Consider the following 18,372-nt stretch of genomic DNA (forward strand, 5'->3'; position numbering starts at 1 on the left):
AAAATTTTAAAAAAGGAAAAGCCCTGACATGACATTATGATTCTGTTGAGTTCATTTTTCTGTTGGCCATCTACTTCTGGGCAAGCAGTCTACCCTTAAGAGTAGTTTGCTTCCCCAATGAGACTCCCTTGGAGGAAACTAAATTTTTATTTGCAAGTGGTCATCAATTGGACATAGCTTCTGGATTAGGGATGGGAGCATCTGTCCACTTCTTTCAGCTCTAGAATGCCATCTCAACAATCTCCCAGAAAGGACCAAACAGTCACTATATGTGGTATATTTTCCTTTACCTTAATGAGTTTCTGATTACTTAAAAACACTACCATGTGTGAATGGTTATTCCCTCCTTAGCCACTCATAAGGAATATATCACAGACAGAGAGTAGAGAATGTTGTTTTTGTTATTGTTGAGACCAAATTTCTACGAAGAAGTAACATTGGGGTCAGGGAGATATCTTAGTGGGTAAAAGAGCTTGCAGCACAAGCGCACTTGGCTCAGTTAAGTCCCCAAATGCCATGTTGGAAGGAGAGACCCCGAAGCACAATCCTATAGACGCGGGAATATAGCAACATGAAGCAGCTTGAGGGAAGAAAGGTTTATCTGGGGCTCGTTGAAAACCCCAGACCCCAGCCCAGTTGTCTCTGCTTTGGTTTTGTCCATTCCATCCAAAGTTGGCATACATTTAGTGTCATGGGCGTCATTGTAACCTCAGATAAGGGAGACAGCCATGTGTGGGAGTGCTGGATGTGTTCTCAGCTGCTGTGCAGTAGGAAACATCAAGGGCCAGTGGGATATTACTGGCACTTTGTCCTCTGACCCCATATTTTTAAAGTGTAGGGCTTTGAGTTCTTTCAAACGCCTATCTCTTTCTCACGAAACCTTCTTTACTGTTTCTATAAATATCTGTGCTCCAGTGTGCCTTTTGTGTTTGTTTTTCTTTTGAGCAGCTGTTCAGGTTGAACTGGGTCATGCAGCATGCACTCCCAGTCACTCCCAAGTGTTCGGTTACCTCCTATATGTTACTATTTTAGTAACAATGCCAAGCTTCCGTTAACGAAAATACTTTTGCTCATTTAAATTTTCTCTGTTATCTCATGATACTCTGGTGTCTTTCATGTCAAAAGCAGACCATTCATAAGGCATAAATATGTTGACACCATGTCTTTTGCTTAACAATTAGTTGTCAGTTAGCTTTTCGTGTCAACTGAAAAGTTGTCAACCTCAAATCTGCCTGACATTCAGTAGACTTGACAGTCCTCTGCATCCTGTGTCCCTCTTACATGTCAAATAAAAAATTGAGTAGTTGTCTTCACTTACACATCTGAGTTTTGCTGATAGAATTTTTTGAGGCAGGCAAGGGGGGCAGGAACTCTCCAATATGTAACTGACTGTCCTGTAACTCGTTCTGTAGTCCAGGTTGGCCTCAAACTCACAGAGATCTATCTGCCTCTGCCTCATGAGTGCTGGGGTTAAAGGGGTGTGCCACCATATCTGACTCTACTGATAGAATTTTCTCACTTACAAGAGACTGTGCAAAAGTTGTATGTAAGATATTCGATGCTATTGGTGTTGGCAGGATCAGGAAAGGAAGCACGTGCAAGCAAGGGAACGTTTACACTCTGACCTTCGCCACCTGACTGTGTGGCAAAGGAGGGATAAAGGGCTGCTACTACCTTCCTCCCTCAGTGCAGTGTGTCCCGTGCTGTTTTCCCATGAAGGTAACATTGTCCTTAGGTCAGAGAGTGCAAGAAAGAAAGGTAAATGGCAGAAATGTTGCCATGCGCTTTATAAAAAACTGTAGACATTCAGGGCCAAGGAGGCTCCAATGAGATGATTAGGGAGGGTTCCAAGAGTTTGCCCCCAGCATGACTTCTGTCAAACTGTCTTTCAGATGAGGGTGTTTTTTCCTTCCCATTGTGAATGTTCCATCCTTAAGTCACTGATTGCTTTCATCATTGCTTGCTTTTGAAGAGGAAGTTGTTGGACTTGTGCCTAGTTTGGGCTGTAAGTGGGTTGCAAGGGGGTGCAGGAAGCAAGAAAGTGCACTTTAACCCAGCCGTGTTTGCTTTACATGGGTTGTGTCACAATAGGCTGCCAGGCACTAGTGAAAAATTTAATGTTTTTCCTTAGTTGTCTTTTTAAGAAAGAGAAGTAAATTAATAATATAGGCTTAGTATTTCAGTCTGCCAGAACGCAGTTCGCCAGTGGTGCTCTCACTTATGGGAATCTACAATGACTGAACACAGTCTGTCCTCTTATCTCTGCAATACACACTAATGCACTCATTGCCCACACACAGTTTTCTCTTGTCTCTCAATCCTTGCATGACCTGTAGGACCCCCATGCCATCTTTCCAGCAAGTCATATCTTCTCCTCACTTTGCTTGTGTATTCTGCCTAGCCCTGTCCTCTAGCCTAGCCTTCCTGTCCTCCCTCCTAAACTGTTTAAGTATAGGGCTTTGCATAGCTCCTCGGGTTGGCCTTGATCTTACTGTGTAGCTCAGACAGCCTTCAAGTCTATGGAAGGGCGATGTGGGAGGAGCATGCCCAGCACCAGAGGAAGAAGCCAGGTGTCCAGCTCAATCACTCTCTCTCACTGAACCTGGAGTAGGTTGTTGGCCAGCAAGCCGCACCAGCTCCCCCAGCCTGGTCTCCACACCACACCCCGCTTTCTATGTAGATGTTAGGAGGACTGAACTGAGAGCTCACAGTTGCATAGCAGACATTTGCACCCACTGAGTTATCTCTTTATCTTACAGAGATCTTTTAAAAAGATTTTTAAATTTCTAATTATGTCTATTTGTGTATGTCTGTGCATGTGAGGGCGGGTGTCCTTAGAGACCAGAAGACACCAGACTCTGGCGCTGGAGTTACAGGCTGTTGTGAACTGCGTGATGTGGGTGCTGGGAATTGAACTTCCATCCTCTGTAAGAGTAGCAGGTGCTTTTAACAACTAAGCCTTCTCCCTGCCCCATCCACAGAGGTGTGCCTGGACTTCTGCCAAGACCTCTCTTCATAGTGACCACACTCCCATTGTGCCTCGTTGCTTCATAAGCTCAGGGAGGATAGGGACTGCTTATTTCTGAATCATGTCTGACATCTGGCAGGACGTGTGCCACCCAACCGCTTACTGAACCCATGCATCCTGTCCTTGGGTTGGTTGTGCTAGGGCGCCATAGAGACCTTTCACTAGAGGAGTGGTGTAGCCGCATTTTAAGCAGGTCTTGCTGCCGTGGAAAGCAAGAAGCCCAGCTTAGAAACTGTTGAGAATTCTGAGGTGAAGGTTGACAGAGACTTGGACTGGGGTGTGAGCAGGTAGGGTGCAAAAGCACTAAGAATCTGGGTTTGTGTTTTCTATTTCCTCCACTTCCTTATTTCCTTCCCATTTTCTTCCTCCGAATCCCTCCCCCTTCCTCCTCTTTCTCCTTCTCCCACATCTCATAGCCCAAACGACTTTCTCACTTTCAAGTTCTAGGGTTACCATTCCTAGGTCTGAATCAATTTTAAATCTGGTAAACTAAATGTTGGTTATGAGGAGAGTGAAGGAAGGCCATAAGGTGTGGACGGGAGTACTGGAGCGTGAAGTTACCTTAATAAAGATGCCATTACATGTTTCATAAAAAATGATTCTGGTTCCAGAGATTTAGAGTAAAAGGCGATGACTCCTTGTTTATCTAATGTGCTTCTGTCCATCAGTTCAGGCAAATCGAATATTTCACAAGCATAATTATGTAGCAGACAATGCATTAGTTGCAGCATTCTGGTAAATCATTCCATCCGCTGGCCCAAGATTATTCTCTAGCAGAAAATAGAGTTTCTATTTTCCATGTGGTATTACCGAGCGATGACAAGTCTGACCATGATAAAGCTCTTTTCTTCTATGTCAAAGGAAAAACTTAGAAAATTAATGTTTCCCCCATGTCTATTTTTTTCTTCCAGGATGCTTCCCTATGGCTGTTTAGCAACAGGAGATCGCTCTGGCCTCATTGAGGTTGTGAGCACCTCTGAGACAATCGCTGACATTCAGCTGAACAGTAGCAATGTGGCTGCCACAGCAGCCTTCAACAAAGACGCACTCCTGAACTGGCTTAAGGAGTACAACTCTGGGTGAGTGTGTCACCATCGTCTCTTTACACGAACACAGCACAGATAGTAGTGACCAGACAGAAGTGTTTGCATTGCTTATTGCCTCAGTCAAGACAAAATGCCTCGTGAGCCTTATTAAAACTTAAAGCATCTACTTTATCTCAGTTTTTAGAAGCTTTTCACTATGGTAGAGTGTGTTTTTAAGAGAGCGGGTTGAAGCTGTTGTTTACAGCATCAACTTATATGTGACTATATGGACTTAGGTTTCTTTCTTTCTATCTATCTATCTATCTATCTATCTATCTATCTATCTATCTATCTATCTATTTATTTATTTTTCGAGACAGGGTTTCTCCGTAGCTTTTGGTTCCTGTCCTGGAACTAGCTCTTGTAGACCAGGCTGGCCTCGAACTCACAGAGATCCGCCTGCCTCTGCCTCCCGAGTGCTGGGATTAAAGGCGTGCGCCATCACCGCCCGGCTCGGACTTAGGTTTCTAATAGGTTAATTCTTTTTAAAGGATTTGTTTATTTTTGTTTGGTATTTTGGTTTTTTGGGGGGGAGAGGTTGAATGTCTCAAGTCCTGGCTGTCATTGAGCTCACCCTGTAGACCACAGAGATCCTCCTGCCTCTGCCTCTAAAGTGCTGGGATCAAAGGTGTGTGCTGTCACCCCCAGCCTTATTGTTATTTCTAATTAAGTGTACATGTGTGTGGGTATGTGCACATGGGTGCAGGTGCCCACAGAGTCCAGAAGGTTCAGATGCCCCAGAACTAGAGCTACAGGTGGTGTGACCAAACTCAGATGCTCTAGGGGCCAGCAAAGCTCTTACCCGAGAAGCCATCTTTCTAACCCTAATATGTTAATTTTGATTTAAGTAAATGAGTTTGTATAGTCTGTGATATTTCCAAACTAAAAGAAAAATATTTAAAATTTTGTCCTTGGCTGAGGATATAGATCAGCTGGTAGCTTTCCTAATATTGGCAAAGCCCCGGGTTTGATCCCTAGGACCACAGGTACTTGCTTAGTGACACATGCCTGTAACCTCAGCATTCAGGAGGTAGAGGCAGAAGAATCAAAAAGTCTAGGGTCATCCTGAGCTATAAAACCATGAGACCCTGCTTCAATAATAATATAAAAAGAATAAGTTTATGGTAAGGGTGATGAACAATATCACTATTCTAGGAAATATTTTGCTGTGTAGGAAAGTGTTTTACAAGTACTTTTGGCTAACCACTTTATCAGATTTAAATTTTATCATTCACATTGTTCAGGGACTTTCATGTGAGAATTGAATCAATTTCAGTCTAACAGCCTTCCCCAAAGGGGCTGTCTCCTAACTTCTGATTGAGGTCACTGGCCAGCATGGTGAGAATGACAGTGCTTGACTCTAAAACCTGGGTGCTAATCTGAGACCACCCTGACTGAAGTGGCTTCCTTCAGTAACCCCAGCATTTAAGAGTCTAAGGGAGGAGGGAATTGCAATGGATTCAAGGGCAGGCAAGTTTCTTGGTGATTTTTGTGCCCAACTGGGTTATAGAGTAAGACCTTGTAAACTAAAAACTGAAACAAAAGCTAGTTTAAAAAAAAAATATTCCTAGGCCCCAGGATGGTATAGCAAAGCCATGGTGGCCTCTCACAGTACCATGCATGTCCCTAGGACATAGGGACTTAAACGGCTGAGGCTCAGTGAGGTGATGTCCTGAAAGCGGCCTGGCTCTCCTGCCTTCCAGGCACCATGTGGTCATTCGGCTTTGGTTTGTTGGTACGAGTTCTCTGCATGGTTGGGAGCATCACCGTATGGAGGCCTGATCAACTGCTTCTCTGTCTTCAGGGATGACCTGGACCGAGCAATTGAGGAGTTCACCCTGTCCTGTGCTGGCTACTGTGTAGCTTCTTATGTCCTTGGCATTGGTGACAGGCATAGTGACAACATCATGGTGAAAAAAACCGGCCAGGTAAGTTGCACTGCAGAAGCCATGGGCTCGGGTGGCATTGAGTTGTGTTTTTGTCTTTCACCTTTCTCCCAGCCCCATTTCACATACCATTTGCTTTACATGATCAATGGTTCACAATTTATCTAAATGTTCAACATTTGCTGTTGCTATTATTTAAAAGTAACCTGTTCTCTCATTACAAAAATTTGTATTTGGCTCTGTGAGTTCAAGGCCAGCCTGCTCTACAGAGCTAGTTCCAGGACAGCTAGGGCTGTTACACAGAGAAACCCTGTCTTGAAAAAAACTTTTTTAAAAAAAAATTAAATTTTAAAAAAATTAAAAAAGAATTTGTATTTGGTGCTGGTATGGTGGTATGGACCTATAATTAGAGCACTCAGGAGACTGAGGCAGGAGAGTTGCTTGTTTGAGACACTGTCTCAACCTATGTAAGTGAAAACGGAAGAAAATAACAAGGTGGGCGTTTGAGAGATGGCTCATTGGTTAAGAGCACTGACTGCTTTTCCAGAGGACCCAGGTTTGGTTCCCAGCTCACAACTGTCTGCAACTCTAGTTTCAGGAGATCTGATACCTTCTCTGGTTCTTCAGGCACCAAACACATGTGTAGGCAAAGCACCCAATACAAATAAAATAAAAATAAATAAAGTCTTGTAAGAAAACAATGCTTTGAAAAAAGAGTAGAATCAAAATGTACTACCTTGTCTTTTTCTTTTCTTTAAATTTACCTTCTGTATACTTATTTGCCTGTATGTATGTTTGTGTGCCATGTGCATGCCCAGTGCATGTAGAAGCCAGAAACAGGTGTCAGCTCCCCTAAGACTGGAGTCACAGAGAGTATTAAGCTGCCATGTGGGTGCTGGGAACCCAGACTGGGTCATCTCCTGAAAGAGCAGCCAGTGTTCTTAATCACTGGTCACTGAGCCATCTCTCCAGTCCCGAGTTTTTTGTTTTAATTTTGGAATATCAGACTTGCTCACTGTAGGAGCTGGGAGAAATGCAGGTGGTGTCTTTCTAAGGTAGCTAGGGAAGCCAGATGAGGTGATTTAATTTCAGTCTTTTCTCAATTATTTACAACAACTAGGTTTTATCCATAAAGGGTTTTGTATTGTACACAGGCATAGAGAGTAAGATGGTCCAGTGGCTCAGCAGAACTGAGAAAATGGAAGCCTGAGAGTCTCGGAGAGCCATAGCCGGCTCTCAGAAAACTGGGGAACTAGAGCAGTGCTCTCAACTTGTGGGCCGCGACCCCTTTGGGGGTTGCCCGAGACCATCAGAAAACACAGATGTTTTCAGATGCATTACAATCCATAACAACAATATTACAGTTAAGAAGTAGCAATGAAAATAATTTTATGACTAGGGTCATCTCAACATGAGGATTAGGGGAATGGCTCAAGTACGTAAGGTGGGTGCTATGTAGACTGCTAGGGGAATCGCTCAGGTAGAATGATATATTAAATTGGGGCCTAATATTATATTGGTATGACTTCTGTCATACCAAATAGAAATATTGAAGAGTCGCCGGGAAAATAAGATCCCATTTATTTTACAGCTCTTCCACATAGATTTTGGACATATTCTTGGAAATTTCAAATCTAAATTTGGCATTAAAAGAGAGCGAGTACCTTTTATCCTTACTTATGACTTCATTCATGTCATTCAGCAAGGAAAAACAGGAAATACAGAAAAATTTGGCAGGTGAGTATTGCCCTTGTGTCAAGGAGAAGTATCTACTACTTCTCTGACCAGGTCGCTCACATTTTCTAATTCTTCCTGTGTTACTTCTTGTGTTTGTGATAAAATGCTCCCACAAGAGCAACCTGAAGCAGACAGGACTTATTTTGGCTCGAGTTTTGGGGTCTTGCGGTGGGGGAGTCACAATGACAGGAGCATTGGTCTGCAGAGAGCAGCACGCTGCTGCTCAGTTTCCATTCTTCAGCACCTCAGCCAGGGAGCAGCAGCACCCAGTCCTCCTGCTGGTTAGCCACACAGGCCTGCGCAGAGGCCAGTCTCCAGCTGACTCTAGACTTTGTCCAGCAGGCAGCATCAGGCATCACACTAACAGGGTTATTTTGGTCTGGGAGATTCTTGGACTGGTAACAGAAGATTCGGATTCTTCTCCAGTTCAGAACTGACCAGGAGGGAGACAGAAAATCCTAACATGTGATAAGCTACTGTGTTTTATTGCACCTTTTACCTGTTTCGGAAAATTATATCCCCAAACTACAATGCTGTTTGACAGTAAGATACTGGGAGAACAAGCATCTTACTGTCACTCTCTGTAAGCCTGGGCTTGAAGCAGACGTTACTGGCAGTGTGTTCTCTAGCATTTATCTTCTTGCCTGTGTTTTTTTTATTTTAAAATGTGGACAAAAGCTGGGCGGTGGTGGCGCACGCCTTTAATCCCAGCACTCGGGAGGCAGAGGCGGGCGGATCTCTGTGAGTTCGAGACCAGCCTGGTCTACAAGAGCTAGTTCCAGGACAGGCTCCAAAACCACAGAGAAACCCTGTCTCAAAAAAACAAAAACAAAAAAAAAAAAATGTGTACAAAAGGGATTGAAGAGATGGCTCAGTAGGTAATGGTGCCTGTCAACAAGTTTGGGTGGTGGCGCATGCCTTTAGTCCCAGCACTCAGGAGGCAGAGGCAGGTGGATCTCTGTGAGTTTGAGGCCAGCCTGGTCTTCAACAGCTAGTTCCAAGATAGGCTCCAAAGCTACAGAGCAGAGAAACCCTGTCTCAAAAAAAAAAAATGTGGACAAAAGGGATTGAAGAGATGGCTCAGTAGCTTGGACTTTGAGTTTGATCAAATCCCATGTGTGAAGAGTGAACCAGTTCCCTCAAGTTGTCCTCTGACCCCTACCTACACACACACACACACACACACACACACACACACACACACAAGATAGATAGATAGATAGATAGATAGATAGATAGATAGATAGATAGATAAATGTAAACAAAAGTTCTAATGAGAACAAAAGTAATGGGTGAAGTAGAGGGATGTATCATGTGGACACACTACTGCATGCTCAGTAGAGGCTGAGACGAACATTTCTTTTCTGTGGGAATTAGTTGGATGACTCTTGGCCATTATCGTCTTAAAGGGGAGAAAGAGCAAAACAACTAGGAGTGCACAGCATCGACTCTGTTTTTAGGGACGGAAGAGATTAAAAGGCAGAGCCCAGGTGGGCATTCAGAAATGCCCAGGCATTATAACAATCGCTTGTTTAATGTTTCCATGTTTTGTGGTAAGTCAAAGCCCAGATTGTTGCATTGCTATTCCTGGAGAAGATCAATTATTTCTGATTTGAAGAGAGAGCCATATGGTTTTAGAGAGTTTGATTTCTTTATGTAAACTGTAGTCTGAGGCTGTTTTCAAAGCATCACACATGAGCTGAAGCTTCTGCTCATGGGGATGCCCTAGCTCTAAAGATATCTGCTTTTCTTTCTTTCCTTTGCAAATGCCCACCTCCCTCGGACACCACACACATGGGTATTACATCAACTCAAGGTTTCGCCAGTGCTGTGAAGATGCCTATCTGATTTTACGGCGGCATGGGAACCTCTTCATCACTCTCTTTGCACTGATGTTGACTGCAGGGCTTCCTGAGCTTACGTCAGTCAAAGATATACAGTATCTTAAGGTAAAAACCCTCTTCTCTTGTTCATCACTCTCTTTGCACTGATGTTGACTGCAGGGCTTCCTGAGCTTACGTCAGTCAAAGATATACAGTATCTTAAGGTAAAAACCCTCTTCTCTTGTTCATCACTCTCTTTGCACTGATGTTGACTGCAGGGCTTCCTGAGCTTACGTCAGTCAAAGATATACAGTATCTTAAGGTAAAAACCCCCTTCTCTGTGTGTTTGTTGGCGTTTGTGAGCACAAAGCTCAGTTAGAGCTCCATTCAAAATGTCCACAGGGAACTGACAAAATGGCTCAGACGGGAAGGCTGCCGGCTGCCAAGTCTGAGGATCTGAGTTCAGTTCCTGGAGAAAACTGACTTAAAGATTACCACTAACCTCTGTGTACATGTGCCTGTGCATGGGCATGCGCACACACACACACACACGGGCATGTACACGCACACAAAATAAATGTAATTATTATCATCATCATTAGTATTATTTTACAAAGAAGACTTAAGAAATATCAACCTCCAGTCATTTTTTTAAAAATAAAATATCCAAAGGAGTGAAACAAAGTTGTTTCCTCTGGCTTTTAGCCAAAGGGTGGAAGCGGGTAATTTGTGAAGTTCACATGAAGGAGAAGTTTCTAAAGGAGCTGTTAACTTAGAAAATTTCTCCACGAGAGAAGGGGCCTGCAGAGGAGGGTTCTAGGCGGGGACTTGTTGCCCACACGCTGGGTCAGCAGCTGTCCAACACTGGTTTCCACCGGTTTGCCTTTGACTTGCTGTGGATCCTCAGTCATCTGACCAGAACAGCAGCTCAGTGTCTTACATTAATTAAAAATTAATTCCATCCTCAAGAACCCTTTGCTAAGGCTGTATGTCATTCTCCTGGGTATTCATCTTGCTCTGCAGGTGACATTTATATGGGAACTTGAATGTGTGGGTGGGGAGGCTGGCCACACCTCCCATAGACTATGCATGTCTCTGTCAAGGGTGGATGAAGTCAGACATTTTTCTCTTCATCTTTAGGACTCTCTTGCCTTAGGAAAGAGTGAAGAAGAAGCACTCAAACAGTTTAAGCAGAAATTTGATGAGGCCCTCAGGGAAAGCTGGACTACCAAGGTGAACTGGATGGCTCACACAGTTCGCAAAGACTACAGGTCTTAGCATCGGCCTTGGCTCCCAGTGAACTTGTCAGTTTGTTTCCTTTCCATTTTGCACTTGCACTAAACATGACCCTGCCAGAAATGCAAAGGGAATGAAATCCTGAAACTCAGAGTGAAATCAAGAACGAGGCCTCCCACAGAGCCTGATCTGAACCATCCCGATGCCCACCGTGTCTCTCATCCTGAACATTGCCAACAGACAGCATGGAGGACCCTTTCCTGCTGACCTTGCACGCCGAGGAATGCTACTAAGGACTCTTTGGGATTTTTTCCCTTCAGTATTTGGTACTTTACCAGAGGTGTAAATACTTCTTTTCAGTGTTGTGACCAAGTGCTGCCACTCAGCCAACAACTCACCATAACATTTGGGGGCTGGAGCTGTTCTGACTGTCCAAATGAGGCTTCAAAGAAAGGTATCTCCCTTCCCTTTTTAAATTATGTAAGCTACAAATTACATTGATTATGTTGAATTTAATTATTTTTTAAAGGAAATATTTTAAATCTGTGAAAACTCACTAATTTTGTTAATATTTATCTATCATGATAGCATCATTCCAGCCAGACTTGCTGAGAATCTATTGGTGGGGCAAATATAATATATATATATATATCTATATATATATGCTGCATATATATTTATAAAATTTCTAGTGGGAGTTCTATATAAAAAGATGTTTCTTTGGTATTCTTCAGCCTGTGTTTTAAAGTTTTACAAAAGCAGAGCTTTTCCTAAGTTACTTTTCAGTTGACCGTGGATCCAGGTCTTCCATCCGCTTCAGTCCTGAGGCACATATGAATGCAGTTTCTCTGCGTAGCTCTGAGAGTTCATCTCATAAAACACAATACTTGAGCAGATGTATCCAAGGAAGCAAGCAGACGAAAGGAATCTATTTATGGAATAAACTCCAAACCCAAATTTCAGTATTTTAGTAATACGCCAGCTGTTCTTACTATATTTATTGAAATGTATGATAATGTGATTTTTTTCAATGGTATTTGTTGAAATTGAAGTGGATTCATGCCACATGGGAATCTTAATTTATTTGTTGAGGTACCATACAGTTAGGGTGCTAGGAGACAAGTGATGCTAACGTGTGCAATAGGAACTACTGGTTGGTGTGTACATGGATCTTCTTCCTGAGTAATGGCCGAGTGCTCGCCTTAGCAGCACACATACTGAGTACTGTCAAGATCCAGCAAAACTACTGCTTCTTCTCCAAAGAAATGGGGAGCCCTCAATCCTCAGTGACACGGGAAAGACAACTGAGTACTTGCCCTGTCACTTCAGTTTTCTATAGGAATTTTATTAAAGATTGTTTAATTTTGTTGTCCTTCTTAATATTCTCTGTCAAATAAATGGGTGGTTTCGGCTGTTTGGGGACACGTGGGCCTTTCTCTGTGAGAAACACAGAGTCTTCGGAACCTGCTGCTATTGGGACGCTCCCAAAATGGCCACGTCAGTAGAGAAACCAACCTCAGGAGTGGGCTGAGGTTCAGGACCTCTGCCCAGCTTCCCCTTGCTCCACCATGGACAGTCTCGAAGGTCTCTTGGACTGATGGAAGCCTAAGAGCGGGGGTGTTTTCATCAGTCTGCTGTTGTAACCTCAGCTCGCTGCCTCTACTGCATTCATGTGCACATATGTGTGGGAAAGCCAGCCAGGGTGGTGTGGTTCAGTAGGTAGATACAGACAGACACTCCATCCATGCTGGCTGAGTTGCTTGTCTGAGAAGAGAAGGCGGAAGGCAGAAAGCTAGCCACCCTCTAGATTGAATTAGCACTCTAGGCTGTACAGATACCTGCTAGAACAAGGACTGGCTAACCCACGTTTCTCTACATCCTTAAATGCCTCACTTGTTACATAACACATTTTCTCTCTCTGACTCTGAGCCAAAGGCCCAGACTTCTTCCAGGTTGGCTTTGAGAACTTGGTAGTAGTATCGGGGGATGTCAGGCTAGGGTTAGGTTGCCAGGAAGCATGGCCCTACAGATAGTCAAGAAGCCACTTTGTCAACAGTGATTATTCTCTGTCCCAGGGTGTATGTTACTTACTATGTCTCATAATTTATTCAGGTTAATCAATCCAAGTTCGAGTGTTAGGTATTTGTAACCCTGGCACTTGGGAGAAGCAGGAGCTCAAGACCATTCTGAGATGCAATGAGTTTGAGGGCACTCTGAGCTACACCAGACCCCGACTCAAAACAACTATCAAGTAGAAATGGTTTCTATTATTTTCTAATTCAGTTTTCAGAAGTATTGATATTACTGCCACTGTAAGATTGGGACTTCTGCCCACAAGCTAATTCCTGTTTCCTTCAGTGACTGAGACACCCTAACAATGCCGCTTAATCTCCCTTAGTTCAGCAGGTCCTCTTAAGTCTTAGAGTGGTTGATACATAGGATGTACTTAAACCCAGGCTCTGTGTCTCAGCCTCTGCCTGTGGGTTACTTGGCATTCCTGGAAATGCCTCTATAAGATTGGGCTGTAACTAGTGATTGTTGTGTGGAGGGGTCAAACCATGTGGGTGGTACCACCCCTGGGACAGTGGTCCTGGGTGTTATAAAAAGTAGACTGAGCAAGCCAGGGAGCAGCACGCCTCCATGGCTTCGCTTCAGTTCCTGCCTCTGGGTTCCTGCCCTGCCTGAGTTTCTGCCCTGACTTCCTTCAGCAGTGGACTGTGATGTGGACTGTAAGCTGAAATAAACTCTTTCTCCTCCAAGTTACTTTTTGGTGATGGTGTTTTATCAGAGCAGTAGAAACCATGAGGAGAAAAATACACCCTCCTATAGCAACTGAGGTTGGAATAATTGTCATCTTATTACCCACTTAGTAAATAAGTTGGAATAGACAGTTGCTCATTCCTGAGGGAGTTTAGATTTGAGTTCAGAAGCCACCTGATGTGGAAGGCAGGACTTTCCCTCCCTCTAAGTTTTCTCTGCAGCAGTGTCTGCTCTGTGGCTGTGTCTTAGAGCACCTACCTCAAGGTCGCCGGGCTGATCTCCACTTCCCCGCGTCCTCATGTTACCTTCTGCTCTAAATCTTCATTAGACAGTATGACAGAAGTGAACGGCCTCGATGCTTGGTCCTTTACTTCATAAAATATGATGAGGTAAAGATTTAAATCCTGAATACTGTGTACCTGTATTGATAACTGGTAGGCTCTCGTTTCCTGGTCTAAGAGCGGGTTCCCAAGGCCCATCAGACCATCTTCCAGCTGTATTGAGACTCATCTTAAGTCAGCAGGATTCTACACATGTCAGATTAGAATGTCTTGGAGTGTGGCTCTGCCATTGGTTTAAATAAAGTGTTCTCCACATAATCTTACTGTACAGCCAGTATTGCAACTAAATTATTTATCTTCCTGATTAATTTCCCCTGTACTTTCTGGCCCAATACAAAGGATTTAATTACTATGTGCCGGGCAGGAATCTCTCTCTCTCTCTCTCTCTCTCTCTCTCTCTCTCTCTCTCTCTCTCTCTCTCTCTATCTCTATCTCTCTATCTCTCTATCTCTTTCTCCATCTGTGTGTATGTGTGTGTGTGTGTGTGTGTGTGTGTGTAATTTTCATAGCAACTGTGACCTGTAGGGGCCTTCTCTAAATGCCACCCAGATCCCAGATGGTGACCACTCCTGTCCCAGGTCTTATTCCTACTGCATCTCAGCTACTGCTTTTTTGGTGCGCCCTGAGTTTCTCTGCAGTCCAGTGGGCATTGTCCAGGAAGAACAACCCAGAATGAACAACAGAATGACAGAAGAAGCTCTGAGGGACCTATTGCACTGCAAGCTCTCTGAGTACCCGCACCTCCCACCCTGCACCCTGTCTGATACCTTCGCCCAACCCTGCCTAGTCCCACTTTTAAATCACTACTTCATGTTGACCAACTTCACTGGTAGAATAATCTTTAAAACAAATCTCCAAATCCCGAGTCCCAGCTGCAAGTTTGGGATCTTTATGAAAGGAAAATCATCTCATGCCGTCTTCTTCAGCTCACCTGCCTCAGTAAGAAGACTGCTAATGCCGCTGCCCAATCCTGTCACTTCCTAGAACCCCAGGCCAGGCTCTGCAGGGAGCAGCAGAAGGTGGCACAGATGACCAGAGATGTCTACCGGGTTGACTTAGTGGGGCGAATAGTATGGGTGTAGCCGCGTGGATTACGTTTGGTTTCTGGAGGGAAGTCAGGGGCCAGGAGAGGATGAGGGGCACAACTTCTAGACAACTGAACAGGTTAGGTCAAGGGTCCAGCTCAAAAGAAGCCCTGGGAATTTCCTCTTAACCCTGAGCTGTGCCAGATTGCCATGGTAACCTCACGTTGGGGCGGAGCTGGCACAGGGGCCAGATGCACCTGCCCTATTGGATGGCATAATCCTGGTGCCCGTTGATAGATAACTATATGCAAGGGAAGCTGGGGACCCACAGCAACTGCTGAGTTCCTGTCACTGCCACCCATTGGACGGCCACCATGGTGCTTCTGCTGGGCTTCCTGCTCCTGTTGGGAGTCACAGGTGAGTAAGGGCCATTAGGTCCCCAGCATCTGTTCAGAGTCTCCTTGGGGTTAACAGAGAAGGTATGGAAAGGACAGGAGCGGGGAGCTGGGAGGGTAGGGAGCCTCTGCAGAGAGCCCCTTGGGTGCAGGGTGGAAGAGCTGGGACGGGAACTCAGGGGTGGGTGGGGGAGCCTGCAGGTATATAAGTGAGCCTTCTGCTTTTTCCCAGAGCACTGTCGCCCAGAACGCAGAATGTGATTTATCCATGCTTCTGCCATGCCAGACTCTCAGTCTCTCCTTAGTGCCTGTCCAGCCATTTCAAACGCTTGGCCATGCGTGGACTGACTGACAGGAGTCTTACCCACTGGACAGCCAGCTGCCTGAGCCTTGCCCCAAGAGAGGGGCACTGAATGGACACATCCTTAGGTTCAGAGGACAGCCACAGTCAGGATTGCTAACTAAAAGGCAAAAGAAAGCTAGGAAGTAGTGCTGCTTCTTAGAGACCCAGAGCAGAATGCAAAGGAACTCTGCCCTCTGCTTCAAGTCCATAATGCATTGGCTGATTATATTTTTCTTTTTAATACACCAGATGCATTGTGTTCCTGTGTCCTCTGTTGTCGGTGGGAAGGCAGTGACGGGGAGGGGGAGATTATAACAATGCAGGGACCAGTCACGTGTATGGTATAACCTGTAATCTCAGCATTTAAACTGAGGCAGGAGGTTGGTGAATCTCTGGACAACCTGGGTTACATGGAGAGCCCCTATTGTTAAATGTTCTGAGTTCTGATAGCCTTTCTGCCGAATGGTTCTGCTTCCGTTAAAATCTTTATTACACTCTTGGATGTCACAGGTGTGAGCATTACCCATGAGCCAGTGCTCTATTGCCAAGCCTCTTCCTTATCTGAGTCTACATGGCTGCCCACACCTTCTGGATACATTAAGCTTGGCTTAAATTTCTGGTAATGCTTCCTGAAAAGATAAGGGATAGTTGCCAGTTTCCCTGGTCCATGCCCAGTGGAGCTGGGGTAGAAAAACACTATCGCTGGGGAAATATAGTTTAGAGCTATCAAAAGCAGAAATGTGGGAGGAAGGAAGTCATTTATAATAATATCTGCCCTGAAATTGAGGGTTTTTTTTCTGGAAAGTTCCATTTCGATTGGCCCAGTAAGGGCATTCTGATACTGAACACTGATTCTTCCACCCCCTCCACTCCTATGAAGCCGCAGTGTCCACTGTGGTCACATTCAATGAATCACACTGGTCACACTGAATCACGCCGTCAGCTTGAATGACTCTGAACAACGTGGACCTTTCCTTTCCCAGCCTTCAGCATTCTGTCGTTTCTCTGAACCCTTGATGTTCAACTACAGGATGGCATGGGAGCAGGGTTCTTCTCCAGTCATTTTCTGCTAGGGGTCTAAATACCTCAGATACCGTGATGTCTGTATCTCTCTCAAGATTTGGGGAATTTCCCTCGTCCCTCCCTTCCTTCCTGGGGACTGAATCAAGGGCCCTGAACATGCTATGAAACGCTCAGTTGCATTTCCAGCCCAGTTTTTCTGTTAACTGCATTCAATAAATACATATTTACAGAGTAACTACTGAGTCCAAGGAATCACATGAAGTGAATTGGAGGACAAAAAAGGAAGAAAGAAAAGCTTGTTTCCAGGGTTTTATTTCCTGTCACATGTATGCATGTCCTTTTAAAAATTTAGTTAAGATATAATTGCCTCATTCCCCCAACCTCCTCTTTCCCCCTTTCCCTCCCATGTCCCCTGCTCCTCCTCTTTGATCATTTGCATATAGAGGTAAACAAACATAAATGTAGCCTGATTGGTCCGTTCAGTACTACCTGCAAGTTTGTGTTTCAGGGGTGACCATTTGGTATTGGATGGGGAGCTCATTCCTTGGGAATTCCTATTCTCCCTCTCTCGGTTGTTAGTAGATTGAAACTCTTCATCTCACAGAAGTGGGGCCCTGTGAGATTTCCCCCATCTGTGTTGGGATGTCAGATGGAGTTGAAATTGTTCAGGTCTTACTTAGGCAGCCATGTTGTTGTTACAGGGCTGTAACTTCCCTGTCATAGCTAGAAGGCACAATCTCACAGCAGACTTCCCGAGTGTCTTCCTCTCATGGTCTTTCTGCCCCATCTCCCTCCATGTTCACTCAGTCTCTGTCTCACTCAGCAGCAAACTGGCCTTGAACTTGATCTTCCTGCTTCAGCCTCCCAGACACCAGATTACTAGTGCTTAATAGAGTGATTTGTATTATTTTCTAAAGTTAATGAAAATGCAGACAGTTCCACTTGTTCTGCCTGAGGATTCTCAAATTGGCACCTGCATATCGAGTTCCTGGGAATGGGTAAAAATCAATTTTATTGAGAAGGATAAGTATTTTTAATTGTAATATATATATATATATATATATGTGTGTGTGTGTGTGTGCTTTGCCTGCACATATGTCTATGTACTATGTGTATGCCTGGTACCCACTGAAGCCAGAAGAGGTCATCAGATCCCCTGGAACCATAATTTCAGAAGGTTTTGAGCCTTCATGTAGATGCTGGGAACTAAACCCAGGTCCTCTGGAAGACCAGCCAACGACTTTAAATCCGGAACCATCTCTCCAGGCCCAAGACAAAAATAACTTTAATTGGGATTGAAGTTTAGTGGTTCTCCAGGAAGAGCGAGTCTGTGTGTGTGTGGTGTGGGGGGAAGCTGGGTCATGATCCAATTCAGAAAAATTCTTATGCAAGATCTACATGCACATTTAAAAAAAATCTCTTAACTGTTTTTCATTGTAATTTACATTTCCCTGGTCCTAGTGTATGAATTATATATTTAAAATTTTTATAAGCAACCCCAGTCCTAAGGAAGGAACTCCGGGGGTAAAAGAAAATGATACATATTTGTGACCAGATGTTGTAATGCTGCTTGGGCAGCTCTTTGCAGCACTTGTGGGCAAGGCTTCAGAGAGAGGAGTCGGTTACTCTCCCAACCGTGCTACCAGACAGAGCAAGGCAGAGTGCGACGCAGGAAAGACTTGCTCCTTTC

General features: G+C 44.4%; 2 protein-coding genes across 3 annotated transcripts in view; both read left to right on the forward strand.

Moving 5' to 3' along the window:
- The window catches only part of Pik3cb (phosphatidylinositol-4,5-bisphosphate 3-kinase catalytic subunit beta), a 104,415-nt gene extending 92,246 nt beyond the window's left edge, over nucleotides 1-12,169 (forward strand). For both annotated transcript variants that reach the window (XM_075964898.1, XM_075964897.1), the window contains 5 exons: nucleotides 3,940-4,107; nucleotides 5,918-6,041; nucleotides 7,591-7,736; nucleotides 9,553-9,685; nucleotides 10,700-12,169. In XM_075964898.1, the coding sequence (XP_075821013.1) occupies nucleotides 3,940-4,107; nucleotides 5,918-6,041; nucleotides 7,591-7,736; nucleotides 9,553-9,685; nucleotides 10,700-10,837 (709 nt within the window). In that variant the 3' untranslated portion in view covers nucleotides 10,838-12,169. The remainder of the gene's footprint in view (nucleotides 1-3,939; nucleotides 4,108-5,917; nucleotides 6,042-7,590; nucleotides 7,737-9,552; nucleotides 9,686-10,699) is intronic.
- Nucleotides 12,170-15,295: 3,126 nt separating this feature from the next.
- Nucleotides 15,296-18,372, forward strand: part of LOC142846719 (coxsackievirus and adenovirus receptor homolog) — a 29,019-nt gene continuing 25,942 nt past the window's right edge. Inside the window, exon 1 of the mRNA XM_075967550.1 lies at nucleotides 15,296-15,338. Within this exon, the coding sequence (XP_075823665.1) occupies nucleotides 15,296-15,338 (43 nt within the window). The remainder of the gene's footprint in view (nucleotides 15,339-18,372) is intronic.

This window comes from Microtus pennsylvanicus, chromosome 3 (assembly GCF_037038515.1).
Source record: "Microtus pennsylvanicus isolate mMicPen1 chromosome 3, mMicPen1.hap1, whole genome shotgun sequence".
NCBI lineage: Eukaryota > Metazoa > Chordata > Mammalia > Rodentia > Cricetidae > Microtus > Microtus pennsylvanicus.